Source organism: Anabrus simplex, chromosome 4 (genome assembly GCF_040414725.1).
Source record: "Anabrus simplex isolate iqAnaSimp1 chromosome 4, ASM4041472v1, whole genome shotgun sequence".
In the NCBI taxonomy this organism is placed as follows: domain Eukaryota; kingdom Metazoa; phylum Arthropoda; class Insecta; order Orthoptera; family Tettigoniidae; genus Anabrus; species Anabrus simplex.
The window spans coordinates 307468094-307493018 of NC_090268.1; the positions used below are offsets into that span (position 1 = coordinate 307468094).

The 24925-nt window shown below is 39.5% G+C and overlaps 1 protein-coding gene across 4 annotated transcripts in view; it reads left to right on the top strand.

Moving 5' to 3' along the window:
• The window catches only part of sbb (scribbler), a 364549-nt gene extending 340279 nt beyond the window's left edge, over nt 1-24270 (top strand). For all 4 annotated transcript variants that reach the window (XM_067145663.2, XM_067145665.2, XM_067145664.2 and 1 more), the window contains 4 exons: nt 10798-10921; nt 19099-19186; nt 19281-22192; nt 23153-24270. In XM_067145663.2, coding sequence (XP_067001764.2) covers nt 10798-10921; nt 19099-19186; nt 19281-22192; nt 23153-23223 — 3195 coding nt within the window. In that variant the 3' untranslated portion in view covers nt 23224-24270. The remainder of the gene's footprint in view (nt 1-10797; nt 10922-19098; nt 19187-19280; nt 22193-23152) is intronic.
• Nucleotides 24271-24925: the final 655 nt, after the last annotated feature.

Consider the following 24925-nt stretch of genomic DNA (forward strand, 5'->3'; position numbering starts at 1 on the left):
CCCGATTTTAGCTTTTTTTTTTGTGAACTTCAAACATTTGTTTTCAAATCCCGCCATTTCAGCTTTTTTACGCCAGTGGCCGGAAGTCCTTCGCTCATTGGCCGCTTTCAAACGAAATATCGAAGTTTATTAATGCGAGAAATGTGCGCGAATGTGCGATGTTTATTGAAACCTGTATATCGCGACGCGTATATCGATTGTCAATCTCTCGTTCTCGCGTGCTATGTTCGTGTTCGTTCACGTCAGTCTAGTCGATTCCATCCTCTTTGGTCGATTCTAGAGACTAGTCGCTTTTTTAGTAATTTAGTGACATAATTTCAATGATAACGACTAGTGACTTTTCTAGAGATTTTAGGAGCCATTTGGAGACAATTCTGACTAATTTTAATTTATCTCAGTATAAATAAAATGTTTTGTCTGTACACGTTTTAATTTTCCGTAATTTCTGTCTGTCTGTCTGTCTGTCTGTCTGTCTGTCTGTCTGTCTGTCTGTCTGTCTGTCTGTCTGTCTGTCTGTCTGTCTGTCTGTCTGTCTCTCTGTACGTTCGCAGGCTCGTCACGAGAAAACGGCTGAAGAGAATTTAATGGAAATCGGTATATAACGTCGGGGAATAAGTCGCTACAATCTAGGCCATAAATAATTTTATTCACGCTGAGTGAAATGGTAGTTTAGGGGAAGGCCTAAAATTTAATTCTCAAATATTTATGTTATTATTGGCCCTAGCGATAAATACTACATAACTAAAGTTATATATGATTAAATTTCCTATCATTTATGTCTTATGCATTTTTACCGTACCGGCTGTGATAACGGAGATATTCATGAATTTTGATTTTTTTTTTTTTTTCCTAAGTCCATATCAGCGCCGAGGTATGAGAAAATGGGTGAACAGAATTTTATGTAAAGTCAGAGAATAAGGAACTACAGTCTATGCTATAAATAATTTTATTCATTCTGTTCGAAATGGTAGTTGAGGGGAAGGTGCCAAAAATTAAATTTTTAATTACCTATCTTAGTGGTCATATTGAAAAGTACTACATAACAAAAGTTACAGAGAATGCAATTTCCGATTATTTGTCTTATTCAGTTTTGCAAGAGACAATTCTCATGATTGATTCGTATTGAAACTGACTTAAGCAAATTATCACAAAAATATATTCTATTATCACCACCTATTCAATACAAGCCTCGTGCTACGTGAATGAAATCTACATAATACTATATACAGTTCTCAGGGACATTTTTCGCCCCTTGTTAAGGGCATCATGAACCTTTAGGAAACCTGAAGTTCAAATGTCTGTAACATACTTTTCATTGTAATCCATGCATGAATAGATAAGGTTTCAGACATTTGACCTTAAGGTTACCTAAAGGTTGATGATGCCCTTAAAAGGGGCAAAAAAATGTCCCTGAGAAGTGTATATAGTATTATGTAGATTTCATCCGCGTAGCACGTGGCTTGTATTGAATAGGTTGTAATAATAGAATAAATTATTTTTGTGATTATTTGCTTATTCAGTTTTACCGTTCCGACTACAATAATATTGGTGGTGATGGTGATTAAATTTTGAATATTATAAGAATGAGGAAAGTCATGAAGGAACGATCGCTTGAATAATAACACATTAGATGCTCTAATATCACAGATTCGGGAGAAAACTAAATGTGAAGGCCTCCAATATAGAAAGCTCATAAAATTGATCAACAATAACATTACATTGACCATTGTTTGTTGTGATGTGCTTTGTGTATTCTGCTTCCATTTATCTACGACTAGCAAGATACCCGTGCTTCGCTACGGTATTATACTGAAATTTATAATTGAATGCTAATTGTTTTAGATATATAATCCGCCGAAATTCGCGATCTGACTCGTTTTCTGCGAGAATCCGCCAAAATTCGCGATCTGACTCGTTTTCTAATAGATTACGGTATGTTCCCTCACATTTTTCAATCTTTCTTTCCAGCAATCGATTTCGTACTTCTCGGGCTAGGTCCAGATATTCCACCCCGTCAGTTGGGTCCCTAAATCTTTGCCATCTTTTCCTATAAGCGTTTTTAACATGGATCAAATCCTTCAGGAGATCCGGCGTGGTGTCGTCTTAGGTGCCTTGGCGGTACTGAACCCGCGGCCGGACTGCATTCGTAGTCATTACCCGTCCAGGACCATTTTCCAGGGGGGTCCGCACATTTGACAACGGTCCAGAACATTATTATTATTATTATTATTATTATTATTATTATTATTATTATTATTATTATTATTAAAAGATGTTCTGAACCCCACAGCAAGCTGCAAGATCGCTACTTGGCGGTAAATTACATCTGCTTCCAGTGTCATTGTTACAATGTGACCAGCACCATCGTCGCGCGTAGGCAAGTGTGCGGGATTTCTGGCGATACCAATGACATACTTCCGTGCATTGTTGACCTTATTATAGAGGTGAACAATTTGACGGTCCATCTCATTCCTATCGTTTATTTCAAATGTGTTTAAATTTTTATTTACATGCCAGGAGGATCTACTGTAATCTAAGAACGTTCTCCGAAGGAAAAGATGGCTGTTGAAAACCAGCCCAGGAAAGATTAAAAATGATCGGTTTATGATCAGAATAAGTACATCGAAACTATATAGCCTGTTTCCAGTCATTCGACAGGGTCAGGAATGGAATGAATAAAGCCCCATCTAGCAGCGACAATAGGAATTGTGCCGGCTGCCGAAGCACACCTCTGGGGCAATGATCGTTGAATGACAAATAAAATGAAATATTGGACAGTGTTGCTGGAATGAATGATGAGAGAGAAAATCGAAGTATCCGGAGAAAAACCTGTCCCGCCTCCGTTTTGTCCAGCACGAATGTCACATGGAGTGACCGGGATTTGAACCACGGAACCCAGCTTCGAGAGGCCGGCGCGCTGCCGCCTGAGCAACGGAGGCTCCTTAAGTACATTATGAACAGTAAAATCAATTGATCTCACCTCCTTTTACACCCCACCGCCGTTAAGTTTATTTACACCCCCCCCCCCCCAAAAAAAAATAGAAGACGTGTTTCTTTATGTTTAAAAGATATTCCAAACACCAATGTTCACATCTGTTACATTCAGTTTTGAGATATAAGTATCCCCATAAAAATAATTCACTTTATTTTCACTTCCTTTCACACTCCCCTCACCCCCCACCCCGTAAGTGAATTTTCCGGCAAAATATACTTGTTTCCTTAATAGTAAAGGATCTTCTAAATAGTAATTATCACGACTCTAACTTCTTCAGTTTTTGATTTATGTGTCTTCATGAAAGGAATTCAACTCCTTTTCACTCCCGCCCCCCAAACGCGTTTTTCTTTGTTTAAGGAGATTCAAATACCAATTTTCACGTCCGTAACAACTTTAGTTTCTATTAGATGTATGTATTCTCATACAATTAATTCAATTAATTTTTCAATTCTTTCACCCACCCCCCCTTCATTGGATTTTCCGAGAATACGTGTTTCTTTACTTTTAAAGCAGATTCCAAAGCAGATTTCACGTCTGTAATATCTTCATTTTTGAGATATCAGTAGCCTAATTAAAAGAATTCAACACCATTTTCAGTCACTTTTACCCCCCCCCCTTCCACCCAAGTGGTATTTCCGAAAGCTGAAAATACAAGTTTCTTTATTTTTAATAGAGATAAAAATACCATTTTTCACTTCTGTAACATGTTAAGTTTTTGAGATATACTGTAGAAATTCGCTTTTTAAAATTTCACCCCTTTTTATTTCCCCTTACGTGGAGTTTCCGAAAACAAATCACCTATCTTTCTTTACATTTACAGGAGATTCCAAATACCCACTTTTTACGTCTATAACATTTTACGTTTCTCAGATATTCTGTAGATATAGTCTTCCAAAAAATTCACCCCAGTTTGTCACTCCTGTTTAACCCCCATTAATTGGATTTTCCAAAAACAAAAAATACGTGTTTCCTTATTTTTAAAGGAGCTCCCATGTACAAATTTTCAGTTCCGTAATATTTTCAGTTTCTGAGATATATGTATCCTCATTAAAGGCATTCATCCCATTATTCACCCATTTACACCCCTCCTATTGGGATTTAAAGAAAGCAAAAAATACGTGTTCTTGTATTTTTAAAGAAGATTCTAAATACCATTTTTTTACATCTGTAAACTTTTAAAGTTTTAAGATGTAGACACACTCATTTTAAAAATTCACCCCCCTTTTCACCCTCCATTATTTGGATTTTCCAAAATCAAAAAAATACCTGTTTCTTTATTTTAAAAGTAAATCCCAAATACCAATTTTCAGGTCTGTAATATCTTCAGGTTCTGAAATATAAGTAGCCTCATTAAAGGCATTCAACCGCTTTTTCACCCTTTTCCACCCTTCCAATTGGGATTTTCCGAAAACAAAAAAATACGTGTTTCTTTATTTTTAAAGGAGATTCTAAATGCCAATTTTTACATCTTTAAACTTTAAAAGTTTTGAGATATAGATAGACTCAATTTAAATAATTCACCCCCTTTTCACACCCCCCATTAATTGGATTTTCCAAAAACAAAAAATATGTATTTCTTTATTTTTAAAGGAGATCCTAAACACCAATTTTCAGGTCTGTAATATCTTCAGTTTCTGAGATATAAGTATCCTCATGAAAGTCATTCAACCACGTTTTCACCCCTTTTCACCCCTCCTATTGGGATTTTCCGAAAACAAAAAAATACGTGTTTCTTTGTTTTTAATTAAGATTCTAAGTACCAATTTTTACATCTGTAAACTTTAAGAGTTTTGAGATATAGATGCACCCATTTTAAAAATTCACCCCCTTCTCACCCTCCCATTAATTGGATTTCCCCCAAACAAAAAAATACGTGTTTCTTTATTTTTAAAAGAGATCAAAAGTACCAATTTTCATGTCTGTAATATCTTCAGTTTCTGAGATATAAGTACCGGTATCCCGATTAAAGGCATTCAACCCCTTTTTCACCCTTTTGTGCCCCTCCTATTGGGATTGTCTCAAAACAAAAAAATACATGTTTCCTTATTTTTAAAGAAGATTCTAAATACCAATTTTCACATCTGTAAACTTTTAAAGTTTTGAGATATAGACACACTCATTTTAAAATTTCACCCCCCTTTTCACCCCCTTAGCGACGGAATATCCAAAAATCCTCTCTTAGCGAGCACCTACATCTTAATATAAATATATCTCCAAAATTTCATTTCTTTATGTCCAGTAGTTTTGGCTCGGCGATGATGAATCAGTCAGTCAGTCAGGACAAGCTACTTTATATATATAGATAGACAGGATTACTGCTGCGTTTCAAGTATAACAGCGGGAAGAAGCTGGGGAGTGAGGAGTTAGATCTCTCTCTTGTTTAGCATGCCATTCTTCTGGTTCATAAATTTTCTGATACTACTGGTACGTAACACACTGGATCATCATAGTATTCCAGCTATTCGATCCCTACTCTGAGGTGGTGATTTGAATGAGCAGTGTGCACACTTAAACAGAATAATTACACAGGAGTGTTCGCGGCTGTCTGCAGCCTGGTCATTCTAGCTCTGAAACTTTGAACTGATAGATTGACACCGCAGTACTTTTCGGTAAAAGTGAGAAAATGTGCTGTTTTCATTTTATCGAATATTTCGTATGAAAGCATTGCTTTTAATCGCGACATTCATACTGGCGTCGTCGTAAGGACATGTTGACTTCAGTTGGGAAAACTATAAGGACAGTCTTTCTGAGAATTCTGTAGCGAAACACGGGGACATCAGCTACTTATTTGATCCAAGTAGCATTGCGCTTCGCATAATTGCGCGGGCGCTTTATGCAATATATTAATTTTTGCATTTCTAAGTAATGGCATCTAAGTGCATGACTGATTCATACATGTGGAGCATGAGTTCATACTATTTTTGGTAGGCTTATCAGAGACCGATCATCCCACTCACGTACTTCCTGTGAGGGAATAGAGATGTGTAATTTTTAGCCTTGTAGCTTCGTATAGCAACAGTCGGGCTTTGAGACAATAAGTCTTATAAATATATCGTAGTACTGTGTTGCACAAGACATGTAGAATAAGCAATTTTGACCAATTTTATCTCCTGATTTCTCCTGATTTTTCCTGATTTTCAAATCAAAATCTCCTGGTTTTTGGTTTTGTAAAGTTGGCAGGTATGATGATTGCAGTCGAGGAGCTATATGACGGTGAGATAGCGGCCCCGGTGTAGGAAGCCAAGAATAACGGCCGAGAGGATTCGTCGTGCTGACCACATGACACCTCACCTTCGGGTGAACAGCGGTCGTTTAGTAGGCCATGGCCTTTCGGGGCTGTTGAGCCATGGGGTTTGGTTTTTTGGTGTCATTTTATCTTTTATTGATTGATCAATGCCATAATGGAAACGGTTTACCAGCCGTGAATGTGTAACATTTGTGTTTGAATTATGATGCTTAGTAAGGACAACCGAATTAGATGGTCTTTCCGTAAAGCTTGTTCGGTTTTTTGTTTGTTTTGGTTTTTCTTTGCCGCTTGGAATCCGTTTTGTACAATCAACTGCCAGGAATCCTCATCGCTAGCAATACTTTCTTAGCAGCTAGGAGTCCCAAATCTTCCTTGGAGGCGTCTTTAAAACGAAGACTCGGTTTCTAACTGGCCACGCACCCTTCGTACACTTGGAACCCCGTTTATCCAGCTCAGACGGGATCGGTTCCGACGGATGGCCGAAGATACGGATAATCCTGAAAATGAATTAACTACTTGCTGTAGTTCTTTTGCAGTTTTCTATACAGTACTTTTAACTATTAACATTACAGTACAAAATAAAAATCTAAATTCAACAATAAATACAATACATACAGTATGAATTAGACTTCAGTTAGAGTACTGTGCACCATTTCAGTTACCTAGCGAGTTGGCCATGCGGTTAGGAGCGCGCAGATAGTGGGATAGTGAGATAGTGGGATCGAACCCCACTGTCGAAAGCCCTGAAGATGGTTTTCCGTGTTTGACTTAACACCTGTACCTTAATTAAAGTCAAGGTCGGTTCCTTTCCACGGAGGCTAGTTTGAACATTGCATGTAAGAAAAAGTTTCATGTGGTAAGCTGGTACGTTCTGTTCCTGTGAGTTTCCCATGATTAATGCACTATGGGTTGTGACACGGAAATAAAGTGTTTTTGGACCCATGTAGGGTCTATGTATGAGAAATGTGCCCTTAAAGTTGTTCGGCCTACCTTATTGTTACACTTTGTATACATTTACATATCAGATGATAAGAAACACACAGCAGGTCAGTTATAGTCACAAGCACAATTTAGTTTCTTTGTTACAGAGTTTTTTTTTCACAGCACCCTTGCTGGTTTATGTTAACATAACTGTCTTGTGTTACCTACTGACATTTTTTACAATTTGGTTGAGTTGGAATTTTCTACATAGCAGAACAATAAATACTATATGTTCCAAGCTTCACTATGCTCATGGTACAACACATTCTCCTACATGCATTGGCCAGTACTCTGTTGGATTGCACAATGTTTTGTCTACGAATGTCTGCACACCTTTCAATGCCACACCCACCTAGTAAGATCAGTGTTTCCATTGTACCCTGCAGTTAATTGTTTTGATAACCATTGTGCCCACTTATCAAACCATTGATCTGTTTGTGAATTAAAAATGCATTTTGGAAATAGAATTTTCATGATTGTGTAAATATTAAGTTATTTGTAGGGGATGGATTTTAATGACCTAAAAATATTTAAAATATGCAAGCAAATATAACCTAAAAAGCATTAAAATATGACCCCAAAGGACAAACATATGACCTAACACATTAATGAAGTTATGTATAAAAATGTGATCTTACAGTTTAATTAATTCACGTATAACTAACATCTCATAAACATTTTTGAGTACATATTATTAGTATCATCTATCAGAAAGTTCTTTGTTCCAGTTTGCCTTCAGCTGTAGCAAGTTAATATACCGTGGAAATAAACAAAAACAAAACAAAAATGGAACAATCAGTGACAGAGTGTTTGGCTAGTGTTTAATCAGTAAATTATTTATAAAAGTGAGAGTAAAATATCCATACCTGGCATAAGTTCCCACTTTTAATGAAATTACACTGGATAATCTCTTGCATTTTCAAGTTGGCAAACCGGAAGCCTTTTCGGTTGTCAGGCAGGATGTTTTTATACCTAGAGAAACTCTGCTCAACATTACGTGATGTTATTGAAGCAAATTTGAATAAAGATATTTCATCTGGGGAAAATTGTTGTTCAGAATCCTCAAATTTTGCATCATGTCCACAAAAAACATGACTTATCTTACAAAGCATAGAATAACCTACGTTAGACAACAGCACTCTTTTCAGTTTTGCACTAAGTGTATCAGCCACTTCACCTTTTATTTGCTTTAGATCATCTTCAGTTCGTCGTACAATTTCCAGTGCATCACAAAGTGGAAGTCCTTCAGTTTCAAGATGAGTAATTGATCTTGACAATGTGCCGAAGTTTGATGTTGTATGCAAAGTTTCTGACAAAGCTCTTTGAAGAAATCACATCTTGCACAATTTTAATACACAATGAATCAGAAGAATCAAACTCTTGAGAAATACCCTCTTGAAGGAGGCATAATTTCTGCAATAATACTGAGTAGGATTTAAGCCATGTCTCCCACTGAATAAAGATAGGTTGAGGAGGAAGAGATAGAGCAGGGGCTGTTTCTTTCATCTTCTGTACTCGGAAGTGGAGCTTTCAGTAACATTTTCTTCCTATTAGAAATAAACCTGTCTCGTTGGGGTAGTTACTTCCAATATCTTCTGCCACTCTGTCTGCCTTGGTCATGTATAGGGCATCATTGGTTACAAACAGTAGAATGTTTTCCCTCTTTACACCATCTTGCCAGAGTAGCTTTATAGCACCATCATACAGCAACTGCAATGGCAGAATGATTTACTTTCTCCAGAACTTAACACGGGAGAAGAAACACTTCACTAGGCTGGTCCTCTTTCATTACACCATTAAAAACGTTAGCTACACATCTCCCATCTATATCGGTTATTTTGTCCATCGAAACATATCTGATTGTTGAGAACTACAATTTTTTTTTTTTTTAAACACAATTCATAGCAAGAGGATAGGCCTATATATATTTTCTAAGTGTTGATTTTTTAGGAATTGGTTGACTGATGTACTTTCTAAGAAGGATCTGAAGCTTATTTTATAAGAATATTGGCAGTAACCATCTTCATGCAGCGATCTTTACAAAATTCCTAAGTGTTATCTAACAAGACGGTATTTGAAGAAGCTCCCTCAAAAAGCAGATGCTGCCTCTTCCCCGCGGCAGAAAATCTTGTTGAACGCCTTTGATGCTTACTGGTATGACAGTTTTTTGCACATTAAAACGTTTTTGAGCCGATACCTTAACTTCACAGAGTTTACATTATAAAATAACACTATCACTACGAAAAGTCTGTCTCCCAAATTCTTGAACAAATTGCCTCAGTTTTGCACTCTGAACACTTCCCTTTAGGCATGCTGAAATCACACAGGAAAACTGAAATTGCAGTCTCAAGCCAAGAACAGTTGAAGGGTGGAGGAGATGTTAGTTCAGGTGCCCTCACTTTTCCAATAAGCAAAAATCTCTGTAACAAGACCATTCAGGTAAGAGTGAGATTAAGACAAATTAAGACATTCCAAATCTTTCACTGTCAAGGTTGGGCTCATTTGGAATTTCCAATAAGCCTCCTTTTTGTCCATGCTTTTACTGTTACCTGCTAAAAATAGACTAAAGCTGAAAAATATTCCTTCCATAGAAAGACACTAGCTACCTGTTGCAGTAGTAATATATGTAAGTTTGCCACTCATGTACCAGTAATTTACTGCAGAATATGACAAATATCACTTCTAAGGTGAAATAAATACCTGCAGTGAGAAAACCTACGCATATGTTTAACACAGTTAGAAATTGAAACAAAGCTCTTAGAACAAATATGATATATCATAAAAATCTGCCCGCTAGTTATTAATGTTGATAGCTGTATCCATTTTAAAACTGATCATCTTCAATCAAGACTTATTTCTAAACCTCTGAACTAATCCAGAAGTCTTGAAACCTCAAATTGTGAGCTGGAATATTCTCAAATTGAAATACGTCCCCTTTCACAGTTGTTATCCACACATTTATTTTGTCTACCCTCTTAATTTATAAGTCTCCTCATGGTTCAGAACTATTGTACATGTTCAAAGATGTAACTTATGTTGTAAAATTTTCAATTGATATCTCGGACCGATCCTCACTCTTTGTATTGATGAGTGTACACCATATGGGAAATAAACTTAACAATGAATGCACACATCCTTAATTAATTATTTGCCCTGTTTGGCTATCTGTAAAAATAGTCTAATCCATTGGTGGTCTCTGTGACATCCCCTCACAATGTACAACTCTGAAATACAACCTGACAAGTTGAGGGTTAATACGATTTGTCAATAAAATTATTTTAATGAATATCTTAATACAGGCAAGTTTTGATCAGAAACTAGAATGACCAATTTATTTACAATACAGTATAGATGTTTTTAGACGTCTTGAAATTTATCATTAGTACTGTACAGTATATATTAGTGTAATTTTTAGAATGGTGTAAAATATACTGACTAGTTTAATTACAGTCATATATGTCTGTTTTAAAATGGAATATAGTAGTTTCATTGTGTTTTAATTTTATTTTGAGGTGAGGATGAATCAAACTCATAAGTACGCATACAATATTTTAATATTCTCTTGTTATTTTAGGATATGCTGGACGTGTGTGTGGGAACCAGTGTGGGCACCATAACTGAGCCAGATTGCTTGGGTCCATGTGAACCTGGCACCAGTGTCACATTGGAAGGCATTGTTTGGCACGAAACAGAAGGCGGTAAGTAATTAGTTGTACAATGCTGATTGTTGTAATTGTTTGGGTCATCAGTTCATAGACGGGTCTGATGTAGCTATTTTTGCCTTGATCTACCCTTGCCATTCTTACCAGCTACACTTCCCTCAAAAACTAACTGAACACATTCGGGGTGCGTCCTATTGACAAGTCTACCCTTTTGGTCAAATCTTACCAGATTATTTTGCTCCCACCAATTTGATTCTTTTTATTTGCAATTCAATCTAGTCATATTACTTTCAGCATTCTTCTGTAACATCACATTTGAGAAGTTTTTGTTATCTTACTGAACTAGATATTGTCATTTTTCACTCCAGCACAATGCCACACTCCAGACAAAGGTCTTCAGAATCCATTTCTAATATGATTGTATAGTAGTGTTTGAAGTGAGCAAATTAATTTTCTTAAGAAAGGCCTTCCTTGCTTGTGCTCCTACAAATTTTATATCGTCCTTGCTTCTGCCGTCGTTAGTTCTTCTACTACCCAAGGAAAAATACTTGTTTACTTCCTTTAATACTTCCTTTCCTAATCTAATTTCTTATATCACCTAACTTAGTTCGAATACACTCTAATACATTTGTTTTGGATTTATTTTTCATCTTGTGCTCCTTCTCCAAGACTTTGTCCATATGACTCTGCAATTTCTCCAGATCTTTTGCAGACTGAGATAAAATAACAATATTTTCAGCAAATCTCAAGAGTTTTGATTTCCTCTCTTTGGATTGTGATTCCCATCCCAAATCCCTCTTTTGATATCCTGTACTGCTTGTTCTGTATAAACATTGAAACGTAAAGTATGTATTCAGTATTTTCCTTGTGATTAATTTGTAGGATGGTGATTGCAAATTGCTGGGAATCCATCATCATCATCATCATCATCATCATCATCATCATCATCATCATCATCTTCATCATCATCATCATCATCATCATCAGTCCCCTTGTCCAATTTAGTCTTCATTTGCATTGTGGATCATTTACTTTCTTCTCTGCCTGTCTTTCCACTGTTCTTCATCAAAGATGTCATGAAAGTTCACCACTCTCTTCCTTTGCAATCACTCAAATGAACTGACCGACCGACCGACAAGAAGATCTAAAGGAACTATCGAAGTAGTTGGTCTTTTCCTTCTAGTCTCCAGTTCAGGCATTGACTTTGGGAGCATCATTCCTCCCATTCTTTTCACGTGCCCATAGCACCTCGCACTTGATTGTTACTCTTTCTCTCCTACTCTATATACACCTGCTGTTTCTCATTCTCATCAGTACTGTCTTCCTTTGGCCTCTATACTCTGGGAATTTCATGTCACCTTTTCCTCAGCTTTGGCCATTACCCAATTTTCAGATCCATATGTCAAGATTGGTAGAAAGTAGTTGTTGTAAGTGATTTCCTTGCATCATATTGACACTTCCTTACTCCATAACAGTCCTCATACACTCGCATATATCCCTCAGCTAACTGCCTTCTTCTGTTTATTATCGCCTGTGTCATTTTTTCATCTTCCGATATCACACTCCCAAGGTATTGGAATTTTCTTATTACTTCTAGTGGTCCCCTCTGGACTGTTATAATACCATCGTTTCCATTCCTTGATCTTCATGTACCGAGCTCGATAGCTGCAGTCGCTTAAGTGCAGCCAGTATCCAGTATTAGGGAGATAGTGGGTTCAAACCCCACTGTCGGCAGCCCTGAAGATGGTTTTCCGTGGTTTCTCATTTTAACACCAGGCAAATGCTGGGGCTGTACCTTTATTAAGGCCACGGACGCTTCCTTCCCAGTCCTAGCCCTTTCCTGTCCCATCGTCGCCATAAGATCTATCTGTGTCGGTGCGAGGTAAAGCCAGTAGCAAAAAAAAAAGAAAATGATCTTCACGTAACAATGGCAGCTTTGCTGTTTCCTTACTGAGTTTCATTTGCTCACTTCATTACATATGTTCACCTGTTTTTGTTCTTCCTCTTTACTTTCCACCCACCAACACAAAATGTCATCAGAAAACAACCATGATTTTAGTGTTCCTGGGCTAAAACGCCATAATTTAAATGTTTATACCTGCCAGAAATAATCTTATAGTTTATAATTATTCAAACTACACAGTTCAAAAAAATTAGGGGAACATGTTTTCGAACGTATGCCATGCTCCACAAAACAATACCCCTCACACCCAGATATAGTTTTTACTAGTGGCTTTACGTCGCATTAACGCGGATAGGTCTTATGGCGACGATGGGAGAGGAAAGGGCTAGGAGTAGGAAGGAAGTGGCCGTGGCCTTAATTAAGGTACAGCACCAGCATTTGCCTGGTGTGAAAATGGGAAACCACGGAAAACCATCTTCAGAGCTGCCGACAGTGGGATTTGAAACCACTATCTCCCGGATGCAAGCTCACAGCTGCGCGTCTCTAACCGCACGGCCAACTCGCCACCCCATACTATTACAGGACCCAGGAAAGATCACAATATGAAGATAAAGTTGGAATTCAAGAGGACAAATTGGGGCAAATATTCGTTTATAGGAAGGGGAGGTAAGGATTAGAATAACTTACCAAGGGAGATGTTCAATAAATTTCCAATTTCTTTGCAATCATTTAAGAAAAGGCTAGGAAAACAACAGATGGGGAATCTGCCACCTGGGCGACTGCCCTAAATGGAGATCAGTAGTGATTGATTGATTGATTGATTGATTGATTGATTGATTGATTGATTGATTGATTGATTGATTGATTGATTGATTGTCCGAATCAGTTGCCTTCCTGGACAACATTTGGGATGTACTGCTCACCGCGGCATCTCCATACGCGTTGACATCCATCACGCTGTGTCGGGAAATCTGGTCTCGTCTGTGAACAACACAGGTCTCCATTGGCGAAGTTGCTAGTTGACATGGGTATGGGCAAACAGAAGGCAAAGGCGAGCTGCACGATGTTGCTGTGTTAAACGGGATACTCAGAACCGGACGTCTGGGTCGTAAGGATTCTTCTCTTAACCTGTTCCTTACTGTCTGGTCAGACACCATGACTCCTGTGATCCTCCTGAGGTCTTGTTGCAGTTCTCTGGCAGTTGCTGAACGATGCCGCAACACACAGATGGTCAGATATCGGACGTCCTGTGGGGTTGTCATGCGTCCACGACCTTGTCCAACCCTCCTTGTGAACTGGCCTGTCTCATTGTATCGATTCCACAAGCGTTGAGTAACTGACAGAGAGACATTGAGATCCACAGCACCACGACGAAAAGTCCATACTTCCTGCATCAAAGTGACGGTCATTGTGACGTGAACCTCGTTAAGATGTCTTATGGGATGTGCTGGTTTATGTACAACGTTTTCAAATGACCACAGTAGTCTGTGTACCTCACAACACATGGACGCACCGCTGTTCACTTTGTTTTGAGGTGTCACGTGACAGTTTAATTCATGGCTACGTCGACAGATGGAGTATAACTTCGATTTGACATACCCTGAGTAGCTAAGGTCTCATGGTATGCTGTATGACCATTGGAACCCCATCTACCACATTAACATTCACATACCAGACGTTACAAAACATGTGCCCCTAATTTTTTTGAACTGTGTATTTGGGCTTTTGCAGTCATGAAATTACCAGCGTTTGGGCATTGGTTGGATTGCCACACCTCTCCCAAGATGCTGGCAGCTGGTGTGCCATTGAGACACCACTGCAAACCACCTTTGAAGCATGTGTAGTGCCAGTGCACTAGGCCAGAGGGACACTAGTTGTCAGTGCCTTGGAGGGATGTGGCAGTCCAACAGATGAAACCGTCACACCAGGGCGAATCAGGGTTAATTCCATAATTTTAAAAAAGCGTTGCAGCACTTCTATATGTTCACAATCAATGAATTTATATTATGGTTGCCTTCTGTGATTTTGATTTTTTTAATCTCATAGTTTCCAAGTACTTAAATGAAGGTTAGTGGTTTAATCTCACACAAACACATCACAGGTTTTCTGTGACGCAAGGGTGGAAAAGGGCTACAATTGAAAAGGAAGTGGATGTGGCCTCAATTAAGGTGCAGCCTCAGCATTTGCCTGGTGTGAAAATGGGAAAGTAGAGAAAATCATCTTCTGTCTGCTGATCGTGGGATTCAAATCCATAGATAGATAGATAGATAGATAGATAGATAGACGAGGAACCAGATATATTGTAGTGCTCTGTTAGACCATTCACTGATCACTGGTTCTTATGACATAAACCTTAATTCATCAATAAAATTTGAACTAATTTCCTACTCTACAACCCACCATCTTATTATTTATTTATTTATTTATTTATTTATTTATTTATTTATTTATTTATTTATTTAGCGTATGATGCTTCATTTGACAATTGTTTGAAATGTATTTTACATATAAGTGTTATTAGAAAAATATAAACATATTTAAATACATGGATATAGATTATTTACAGACTAACTAGGAGGTTAAAAAAACACGCGCGCCCGCGCGCACACACACACACACCCCTCTCTGAGATTTCATCACAAGCTGATGTCAAGTCCTTCCAGCCAAGTGAGTGCCGTAGGGGTTACTTGATGTAGCTCCTCCATAGGTCCAGTGAATGCTCGGAGAGGACATTCTTTCACGATGTGGCTGATGGGTTGCACTTCAGCACCACAGTTGCAGGAAGGAGACTCCAACCACCTCCATTGGTGTAGTGCAGACGCAGTTCTTCCAACACCGCAGCGTATCCTGTTTAATCTAGTCCAGATGGTGCATGGGAGGTTGAACCCAGGAGGTTTTGCTGTTGGGTCATCAATGTTGATTAGACCATGTGGGTGTAATCTGGCCCATTCTTGCTTCCATGCTTCGTCAGGTCTAAAAGGTATGTCAGTTAGTTCCCTGGCCTTCTTCCAGGCAGGTTTCCGGGATTTCAGTCTCGCAACGCCGTTTTCTTCTGCATCCTGGTGGATGGGAAGTGAGCTGTTCATCATCACCTTAGTCCATAATCTGACAAGAGCATTTTGTTGTCTGATGTGAGGAGATTGAATGTGGCTCAGTACAGGTAACCACTGTACAGGAGTGGAGTGCAGGGTGCCAGATATGATTCTCATTGTATGGCGCAGCTGGACATCGACCAGACGAGTATGGGAACTATTCAGCCGTACAGCAGAACAGTATTCAGCTGAAGAATATATTAGTGCTAAAGCAGTTGTTCGCAGTGAATTCGCATCTGCACCCCATGATGTTCCAGCTAGTCTACCCAGAAGGTTGTTACGACTTTTCAGTTTAGCTGCCAGTTTCTGAAGGTGATGGCGGTAGGTTAGGGATCTATCTAAAGTTACACCGAGGCTTTTAGGGGTAGCATTACACCGCAGTGTGTGATTTCTGAACCTGATTGTCGGTTGGTAGTTTGCATTCCTGTTACTGAGGTGAAACGTAGCTACTTCTGTCTTTAGAGGGCTAGGTGTCAATCGCCACTTTGTGAAATAACCGTCCATCTTCTCAAGGTCCTGGGATAGGATTTCTTTAGCTTCACTGAAGTCTGCTCTTTGTATGGTGAGGTTGATGTCATCTGCATAGATGAACTTGCGAGATGTGGTTTCTGGAAGGTCATGTATGTATAAGTTGAAAAGAATTGGGGACAGCACTGAACCCTGTGGCAAACCATTGTTGAGTTTGTGGAAACGACTGTGGACATGTTCTGTATGAACCTGGAAAAATCTATTTCCCAGCATATTTTTTATTAGAGTGAAGATCTTGAGGCATGGTATTGCTCTGCTAAGTTTCCGGAGGAGGCCTTCTTTCCAGCCTGTGTCATAGGCAGCGGTAAGATCGAGGAACACAGAGACACTTCCTCTCAAAGCCATTTTGTATAAAGGAAGGCAGAGCAAGCAACTGATCGCTGCAGTCACGGCCATGATGAAAACCAGCTTGTTCAATTGGAATGAGGCATTCAATCGTAGGAGCTATCCTGTTAAGGATCAATCTTTCCAGAAGCTTGTAAGTTACGCTTAGTAGGGCTATAAGTCTGTAGCTTTGGGGTAATTTGGGATCCTTGCCTGATTTCAAGATAGCGACAATTTTAGTTTTCTTAAACAGCGGAGGCACAACATTACTAAAGAAAGAGGCAAGCTAGCGCTTGGTTGCAGGACCACAGTTCTTTAAAAGTTCTGGGAATATGCCATCAAGTCCGACAGCTTTACCACTATGAAGGGAGTCGAGACCTTTTTGTATCTCTTCTGAGGAAAACGGACTTGAATATTGGTCATTTGGTTGGATTTCTTTTTTTCTCTGCCTTAGTTCCGACTTAACTTGCTTTGTGAATTTCTTATTCCCCTGAGCCCGTGATACAGGGACCAGGTGGTGTGCTATGGTTTCCACATTAATGGAGGTCTGCATCCTCAGTGGTGTGGAAGTTGGATTTAGTTTACAGATGATGACCACACTTTTCTACTAGAGTGTGTGAAGTTGAGATCTTGTACTGCTGTTATCCACTTCTCTCTTCTAGCATTATCTAGAGATTTCAGAAGTTCAGTTGCTTTCCCCTGACTGTTTTCTTGTAAGTATTCAGCAAACAAGCGACTTGTTTACTCGTTCCAGCCAGGTATGTAATCCTTCCGATAGCCACGAGGAATGGTTCTTTTTGCAGCTGATTTTATTAGCCCAACAAACCTCCAGTAATTTTCTGGCGTTGGAGCTATCCACCTAATGTTGGCATCTGTGTGCAAAGCATATGACTTCCAGTCAGCTTTCTGGAAGTTCCATCTAGGTATGGGTACAGACCTAATAACAGAGATCTGAAGACCAACTCTATAGATTATGGGTCTGTGTTGACTCCGAGGGAAATAGTTCAGTACCTGTCTGTGTATTGAGGTAGTTGTCATAAGGTTATGGGAGGCAAAACAGAGATCTGGCGAATAGTCTTTTTTCGAACGACCAGAGTGGAAAGTTTCTTTGTCCTTGGCATCGTAAACTAGCTAAGGATCGCTTACATCCATCCATTCAAATAGCCTGTCTCCATTTTCATCGCACTCATCGTATCCCCACAGCGTGTGGTGGCTGTTGAAGTCTCCAAGAATGATGCTGTTTTCTGGAGGTACCAACATTCTGTGCTCTGGCCAGCTGATGTTAGGTGGCTTATATATGTTAGTAATAACGACATTATCTACCTTTATAGATGAGGAGAAGAATGCGTCGTGTGTAACGTGTTCCATTGCTTCACAGTTTGCTATATCGTTCTTGACAAAGGTGGCTATGCCATACTTAGGATCATTCACTGCTACCGCTAGTTGGCATCCTAGAATTTTACCCCTATGTTTCAATTGCTGGTCATCTTCAGTGTGAGTTTCCTGGAGTACAACCACATCCATGGAGAGTTCATGAAGGATCTTGGATAAATATTCACTTTTTGCCTTACTAATGCCTTCTATGTTAAGTTGGCAGATGGTTAATACAGAGCCGAAGGTTCGGGTGTGTGAATGTGAATGTGAATGTGAGTCCCCAGAAGGACTATTATTTAAGTTCGTTCCACGATTGTCATAGCCGTGAGGCCCTGTAGGTTAAAACCTACGGATGTTGAGCAACGTTGTCCCCCACCATCTTGTTAAGCTGATACTTTATTCTCAAAATCTTTCCTCTAACAAAATATTGTGTACGTAACGGTAGGCTCATACCACAGATTCATGCCTCTGCTTTTCATTAAAATGTGTAATAGATGCAGAGTATGTGATTATATTTTAGCCATATTTAATATATTGTGTGTAATATTGTCTCTTTCAAGAAAAAGTTTCAATAATTTCAATTCCATGCCTCATTTTTAATGCAATAGTCTTTACACAAACTCCGTTCTCCCCAAAACTGAAGGTGTTATGGCATGTGCCTCTTTTTCACCAGACCCCTTAATTATTTTGATGTGGCATAAATTAACATCCAAAATAAAAGGGTTATTTGTCTCCAACTGCTTATCTAAGTAACAAAGAAAATGTCTCTGATAGTTATTTAACTCTACTCATTACCAAGTATATTTCTGTTGAATTATGAACAATCAAATGTTATTGAAAACAATTTATTGAACAGTTTAAGTAAATTCTTCTAATGAAAATAATGTGGTGATAGTTAAGAGATCAGAATCTTCCGTGATATGTTTTGCAGTAGTTTTCTGAATTAAATTGTAGTGAAATGTTTCAAAGAAAATTCCTCTCTTTTTTTCCAGGAGTTCTGGTCGTGAATGTTACATGGAGGGGTAAAACCTATGTTGGCACTTTACTCGACTGCACGAGGCATGACTGGGCACCCCCAAGGTAATACAGCACATCTATTAAATGTTCTTCCTATGGATTGAATTATGCTTATTTTAATTGGTGAATAAAATTAATGTTGTTTGTGCATTTTCAGGTTCTGTGATTCGCCTACGAGTGACCTAGATGCCAGAATTCCGAAAGGTCGGGGGAAGAGAGGACGAGCTGCAGCTAGTACAAATCCTGGTGGAGATCTTAGTAACTTCACTGAGACACGATCATCTGTTCATAGTAAGCTTCGAAATGGTGGTGCAAAAGGCAGACGTGGTGGAGGGACGGGTTCCAGCTCTAGTTCGAGTCCAAATACAACTGCAGGGACTGGATCTCCAACACCATTTGTTTCTCCAAGACCAGAGCCAAACACCAAGCGGAAGGGGCGCACTCCTGATGAGGATTCTCCTGGACCGGGCAAGAAGAACCGCTCTGCGGCCCCTGCAGGCACCAGCAGTCCTCCGTCCTCTCCTGTGCTGCTTGAGTGTCCTGAACCAAACTGCTCGAAAAAATACAAGCATATCAATGGCCTCAAGTATCACCAGTCCCATGCTCATGGGTCAGCAGAAGAGGATGACCCTAAGGATGCAATCAGCACCTCAGAGAATGGCGAGAGTAATGCTGAAGCTCCTAGTCCTGCACCTTCTGTAAAGTCGCCCGAGAAAGTACCAGAGCAGCAGCAGCAGCAGCAGCAACAACAGCAGCAGCAGTCGCAACAGCAGCAGCAGCAACAACAACAACCGCAGAGAAAAGAGGAGGTGGTTACAGCAAATACAAATAATGTGAATAGCCTTCCTGCTGTGACTCAGCCCACAGTACTGAATTCTCAGGATCCACCTAGTCTACCTGCATCTCCTCCAACCCCTGTGACCCCGACTGCTCCGCCTGTTCCAACATCACCAGCTCAGGTTGCAACACCAACCTCTGAGCTAGTCCCTGCTTCAGTTCCTGCTATAAATAATACTCTACCTAATTCTGATGCAAATAAGACTGTTGTGAAACCTGGTGTTTTAAGGTTTGGACCTCCCCCAGTGGAAGACTTTCCAGTGAATGTGTTTTGTGGAAACAAGCAGGTAATGCCTCCAGCCACTGCAGCAAATACTAATGCACCCGTTTCCACAATCCGAGCAGTGAGTGTAACTGGGGCCTCGAGTCAGCCTCAGCCACAACTTCCATTATCACAATCTCCAGTTCAACCGCAAGCCCCTCCTCAATCACCAGTACAATCGCAACAGCCAGCACAACCTCATCAACAGTCGCAACCACTTGCGCAGCCTTTGGTGCAGCCTCTAGTGCAGCCTCAACCTATTACCATACCACAACCTCAGCTGCCATCTGTAAATAAGCCACCTCAATTTAAGGTGAAGCCAACTGCTGCACTTATGCCTGATGACAAAAAGGATAGAGCGAAACTACCTGGGCACAAAAAGAAGAATCGTAAATCCCCAGCAGGAAGTCCACATCCTCAGCCAGAGCAACCTTCTTTTGGCATGGACTCTTCAGGTCGCGAAGACGTTCAGAGTCCAGCATACTCTGACATATCAGATGATGCAGCTCCAGTGTTGGAATCAGAAGTTGGTGATGGGAAGAACAAAGGACAAACAGGGGACAAAAAGAATGATGTCGGACAAGGTCCTTCACCTCATGCCATGCCCCATTATGGAATGTATCCCTTTTATGGGCAGCCTCCTTATCTTGTGCCATCAGTGCAACAGGATGGAAAACCCAAAGACGGAGGGGGAGATAAAATTGTGGAAAATAAAGCTGGGGAAAAAGACAAGAAGGACAATACTAACAGTGCTGAATATCAACAGAAGATACTTCAGCAGTATTATCCATATGGCTATGTACCTGGTTATCCGTACAATTTAGAACCCAGTTATCCAATGGCTGTTATGCCAAGTGAAGACAAAGGGAAAGAGTCTGTGGGAAAGGAAGATAAGAGCCCTAGTCCTGCTGAGCATGTAAAGCCTTTACCTACTGTTCCTAGTCCAATTCAAGTACCAAATCCCAATAAGGTGAAACTAGAACCGGGATTGAAAGAAAAACATCAGAATGAAAACCATCAGATTCTGAAGGAGAGTATTGAAATGAAAAACCAGATGAATCCATATGTATATTCACGTCAACAGCCACAACCTCCACAACAGCAGCAGCAACAGCCTCAACAGCCACCTCAGCAGCAACAACAGCAGCAGCAATCATCTCAACAACAACAGCAGCAACAACAACAGGAAGACTTGAGAAGGTATTACTTGTATCCAGAGCAACAGAGACGGAAGGAGTCCCAAGGACCTCCAGAGCCATCACCCAAAAGCTCAGTTCCATTGTCAAAGCCTACAATGCCTAGTCCGAGTCATAAACATAAAGATAAACCACCAGAGGAGAAGAAAGATGATAAAATAAAACAAGAAGGTGTCAAGCCCACAATGGAGACTCAAGGTCCTCCTCCACCTCCTACTTCTTCTTATGCTTACATACATCATCCAAGTTACATGCAGGCCCCTCCTCACTATGGAACTTTGCCTTTTGATCCAGGTCACCCAATGTATCGCAGTATGTTGGTACCTGGATACGGAGCTAACCCCTATCTCCATCCTCAGTTGCCACGGTACCCACATGCCCCAGAAGATCTGTCACGTCCCCCTTCGGGTCCCACTAAGACCTTGGATCTGCTCCAACATCATGCCAATCAGTACTATTCATCACACAAGATCCATGAGCTGCAGGAGCGTGCAATAAAATCACCTACACCAAAGACGGTGACGGCAGGTGCATCTCCTTCCAGTGTAGCAGTGCCACCAGTGGGAGTTTCACCAGGTCAAGGAGGTCCTCAAGGTCCACCAGTATCGGCTGCAAGCGGGCCGGGCAGCGGGGTGCCTACGAGCAAGCAGTCAACTGGCGATGGCAAGGAAGCGCGATCGCCACCTCCTCAGCGCCATGTTCACACGCATCATCACACGCATGTCGGGTTGGGCTATCCCATACTGGCAAGCCAGTATCCAGCACCATATGGAGGTAAGCCTATGGTCCGGCCCTGACAATAGTAAGAGTAGGCTTGCCTCCTAGCTTGCCTTGTGACCTCCAGTAGTAGCTAGTCGTTGCCATGAGAGTGGCACATGAAACATACAGTACACCATATTGGTGACATCTTCATATTTACTAACACACCCTCATTCCAGAGAGCTCGCAGTCATATTTTGTTACCAAAAATATCATTGTTATATTACTATAAATATTGTACTTGCAGTAAAATATTGTAGGTTTTTAGAGAAGTCTGTGATATTTCTTGTGGCATTATTGAGTGGCAGTAGGCACCAATAACTTTCTTGATTTCGTACTTTCAAAACATATTCGTGTATTAGTTGTGCATAAATGAATTTGTGATGTCATAGCAAGTAAAGGAGAGTGTTTACTAAGAAATAGGCATTACAAGCAGCGGATGCTAGTTGAAATTTATTTGTCAGATAATACCACTAAGTTTTGTACATTGCTTAATGGTGATTGAATTCGTGGCACCAGTATTTTAGTCTTCCATTAGTCGGTATGCCAAGAAACGTATTTATTTTAAATTTTCACTGCCAGTTTGTGTAGATTCGCCCTGTTGTAGTAAACATTTCATCTCACTTTGTATGGTACGTGTGTACAATTTCATTCTTTTCTTTCTTGAAAAAAAGGAATCGTAAACAAAAATTACTTACATACTAAACTTGCATACACAATAATGTTTTCCTTGTACATGCATTTATACGATACAATCACAAATTTTTTCTTCTGATGTAGCTTAGTGCCTACTAAACCACAGTTCAGAAAATAACTTATGTTTTCCCTTCCCTTTAGTACCATGGCGCACGGATCATTTGTTTGGTCGGAAGTATGCTCTTAACTGACTCACTGTGAGAGGATGTATGTATATAGCTAATTAACTAACCCAAGAGAGAGAGGAGGCGAGCTAATGTGCATGTTTCTTGGTTGCAGCGGCTGTGCTAGCGAGCCAGCAGGCAGCGGCCGTTGCCGCCACGGTCATCAATCCGTACCCACCAAAGTGAAGTGCGCCTAGTGTAATAGTGTAGCGTGTGTGAGCAAACAATGCGTGTGCAAAAATGGCAGAGAGGTAGGGTATTCATTCCCCTTTTTAATATGAACATTTGTGATTGTTTCATCTGAAGCTGTAGCCTAGTGACCTTCTTCTACTTGCCAGTAAGAACCATTCCAAGTGCATCATCTCTGTGTTAGGCACAGCTGATTGATATGTTCAAAATAATCTCCCTCATTGGATCTTTCATAGACTGGATGAATGTTGCAATTCATTGTAATTATATTCAGATATTAACTGTTTGTGTACATAGTGTAAAGTGATGACTCATTGTCGTTTGGGAAGTCATAGTTTGTGTAGGCTGAATGCGGAAAATTAAAAACTCCATGTGTATTTTTAATGTTTTTCAATTATTAGAAAAGTGACAAGAATGTTTATTATTTTATTATTAGTATTATTTGTCTTTATGCAAGGTACTTTAAATTTGGTTAATATATCCTTAAGATATTAAAAATAAATCCATTCCAGTTTTAGTGGAATGAGATGTACAGTAACTGAAAATCAAAGTATATTATAGTATAATATAGTTGTACCTTATATTTGCTTAGAAGAATAAGATAAAGAGAAAAAGGTTGTTGTTTGTTGTTCCTCTAGCTCCCTTTTTTGTCATTGTGTTCAGCAGCACTCCACTGCCCAGGGAACAAGCAGCAGCAATGAATATCACAAGTAGAATTACGTACGTTTTTGTCTCATCTCATAGCATGGTGTTCTTTGGACGCATATCACTCATGTATTGGACTTTGTCTATCCAAATACAAATTATAGTACCATTGCATTTTTTCTGCATCAATCCTGCATTATGTGCTTACCTTTAATTAGAAAGGGAGCAGCTGACATTGTTGTACCATCCCTTAGGCAAATCATTTCCTTATGCTGCTAAGTATGTTATAAAATATTACTTTTAATAATGAATTCGGTGCTTTTTTATTAATTTTACAATATAAATGAACTGGTAATAAAGCTATTCCATACAAAAAAGTTTGCAAGTTATCATTTGCTATAAGAGGGACTCAAATAATAAAGTTACAATAAAAGCTGAGACTGGAGAGAAAGTGCATGGAAGCTGGAGCAAAGTTTTATGAGGGTAGCTCAGAGGATATCAGAAGTATGCAATATTCAGTTTCACATAAAGCCTAACCTTACTCTCGAATTAATAAAAAAGGAAAGGAAATGCAAAAGATGAGGATTAAAATAATATATTGATATATTTAATCAAAGACTACAGTGGACTGCTAGTGCTCCATTCTCACTTGCAAATGACTCTATTATGATTACAGCCATAAGATCCATGAACGTTTATCTTACATTAAGAACTATAACATACATTGTTGAATTGGTCAAGAAGTTGAACAATTTATTTGTCTTACAATTCTCTCCTGTTGGACCCTGTATTGTAAGTCGATGGAGCTCTGTGGATGGAGAAATACTTTTTATCCATAGAGGTGCGAGTTGCTTAGTGCTTTCTTTTTTAGGCCACTGTAACACCTGTCAAGTTTTTAGGTTAAAATTAAATAATGAATCGTAGATCATCTTCATATTGTATCATAAAATGATAGACTGGCAAAAAGCAGTGAGATATGTAAAGAAATCACCACTGTACGTTATCTAATTAGTTGAAGATCTAATTTCTGAATGCAACTGAAATTGTGAAAAGA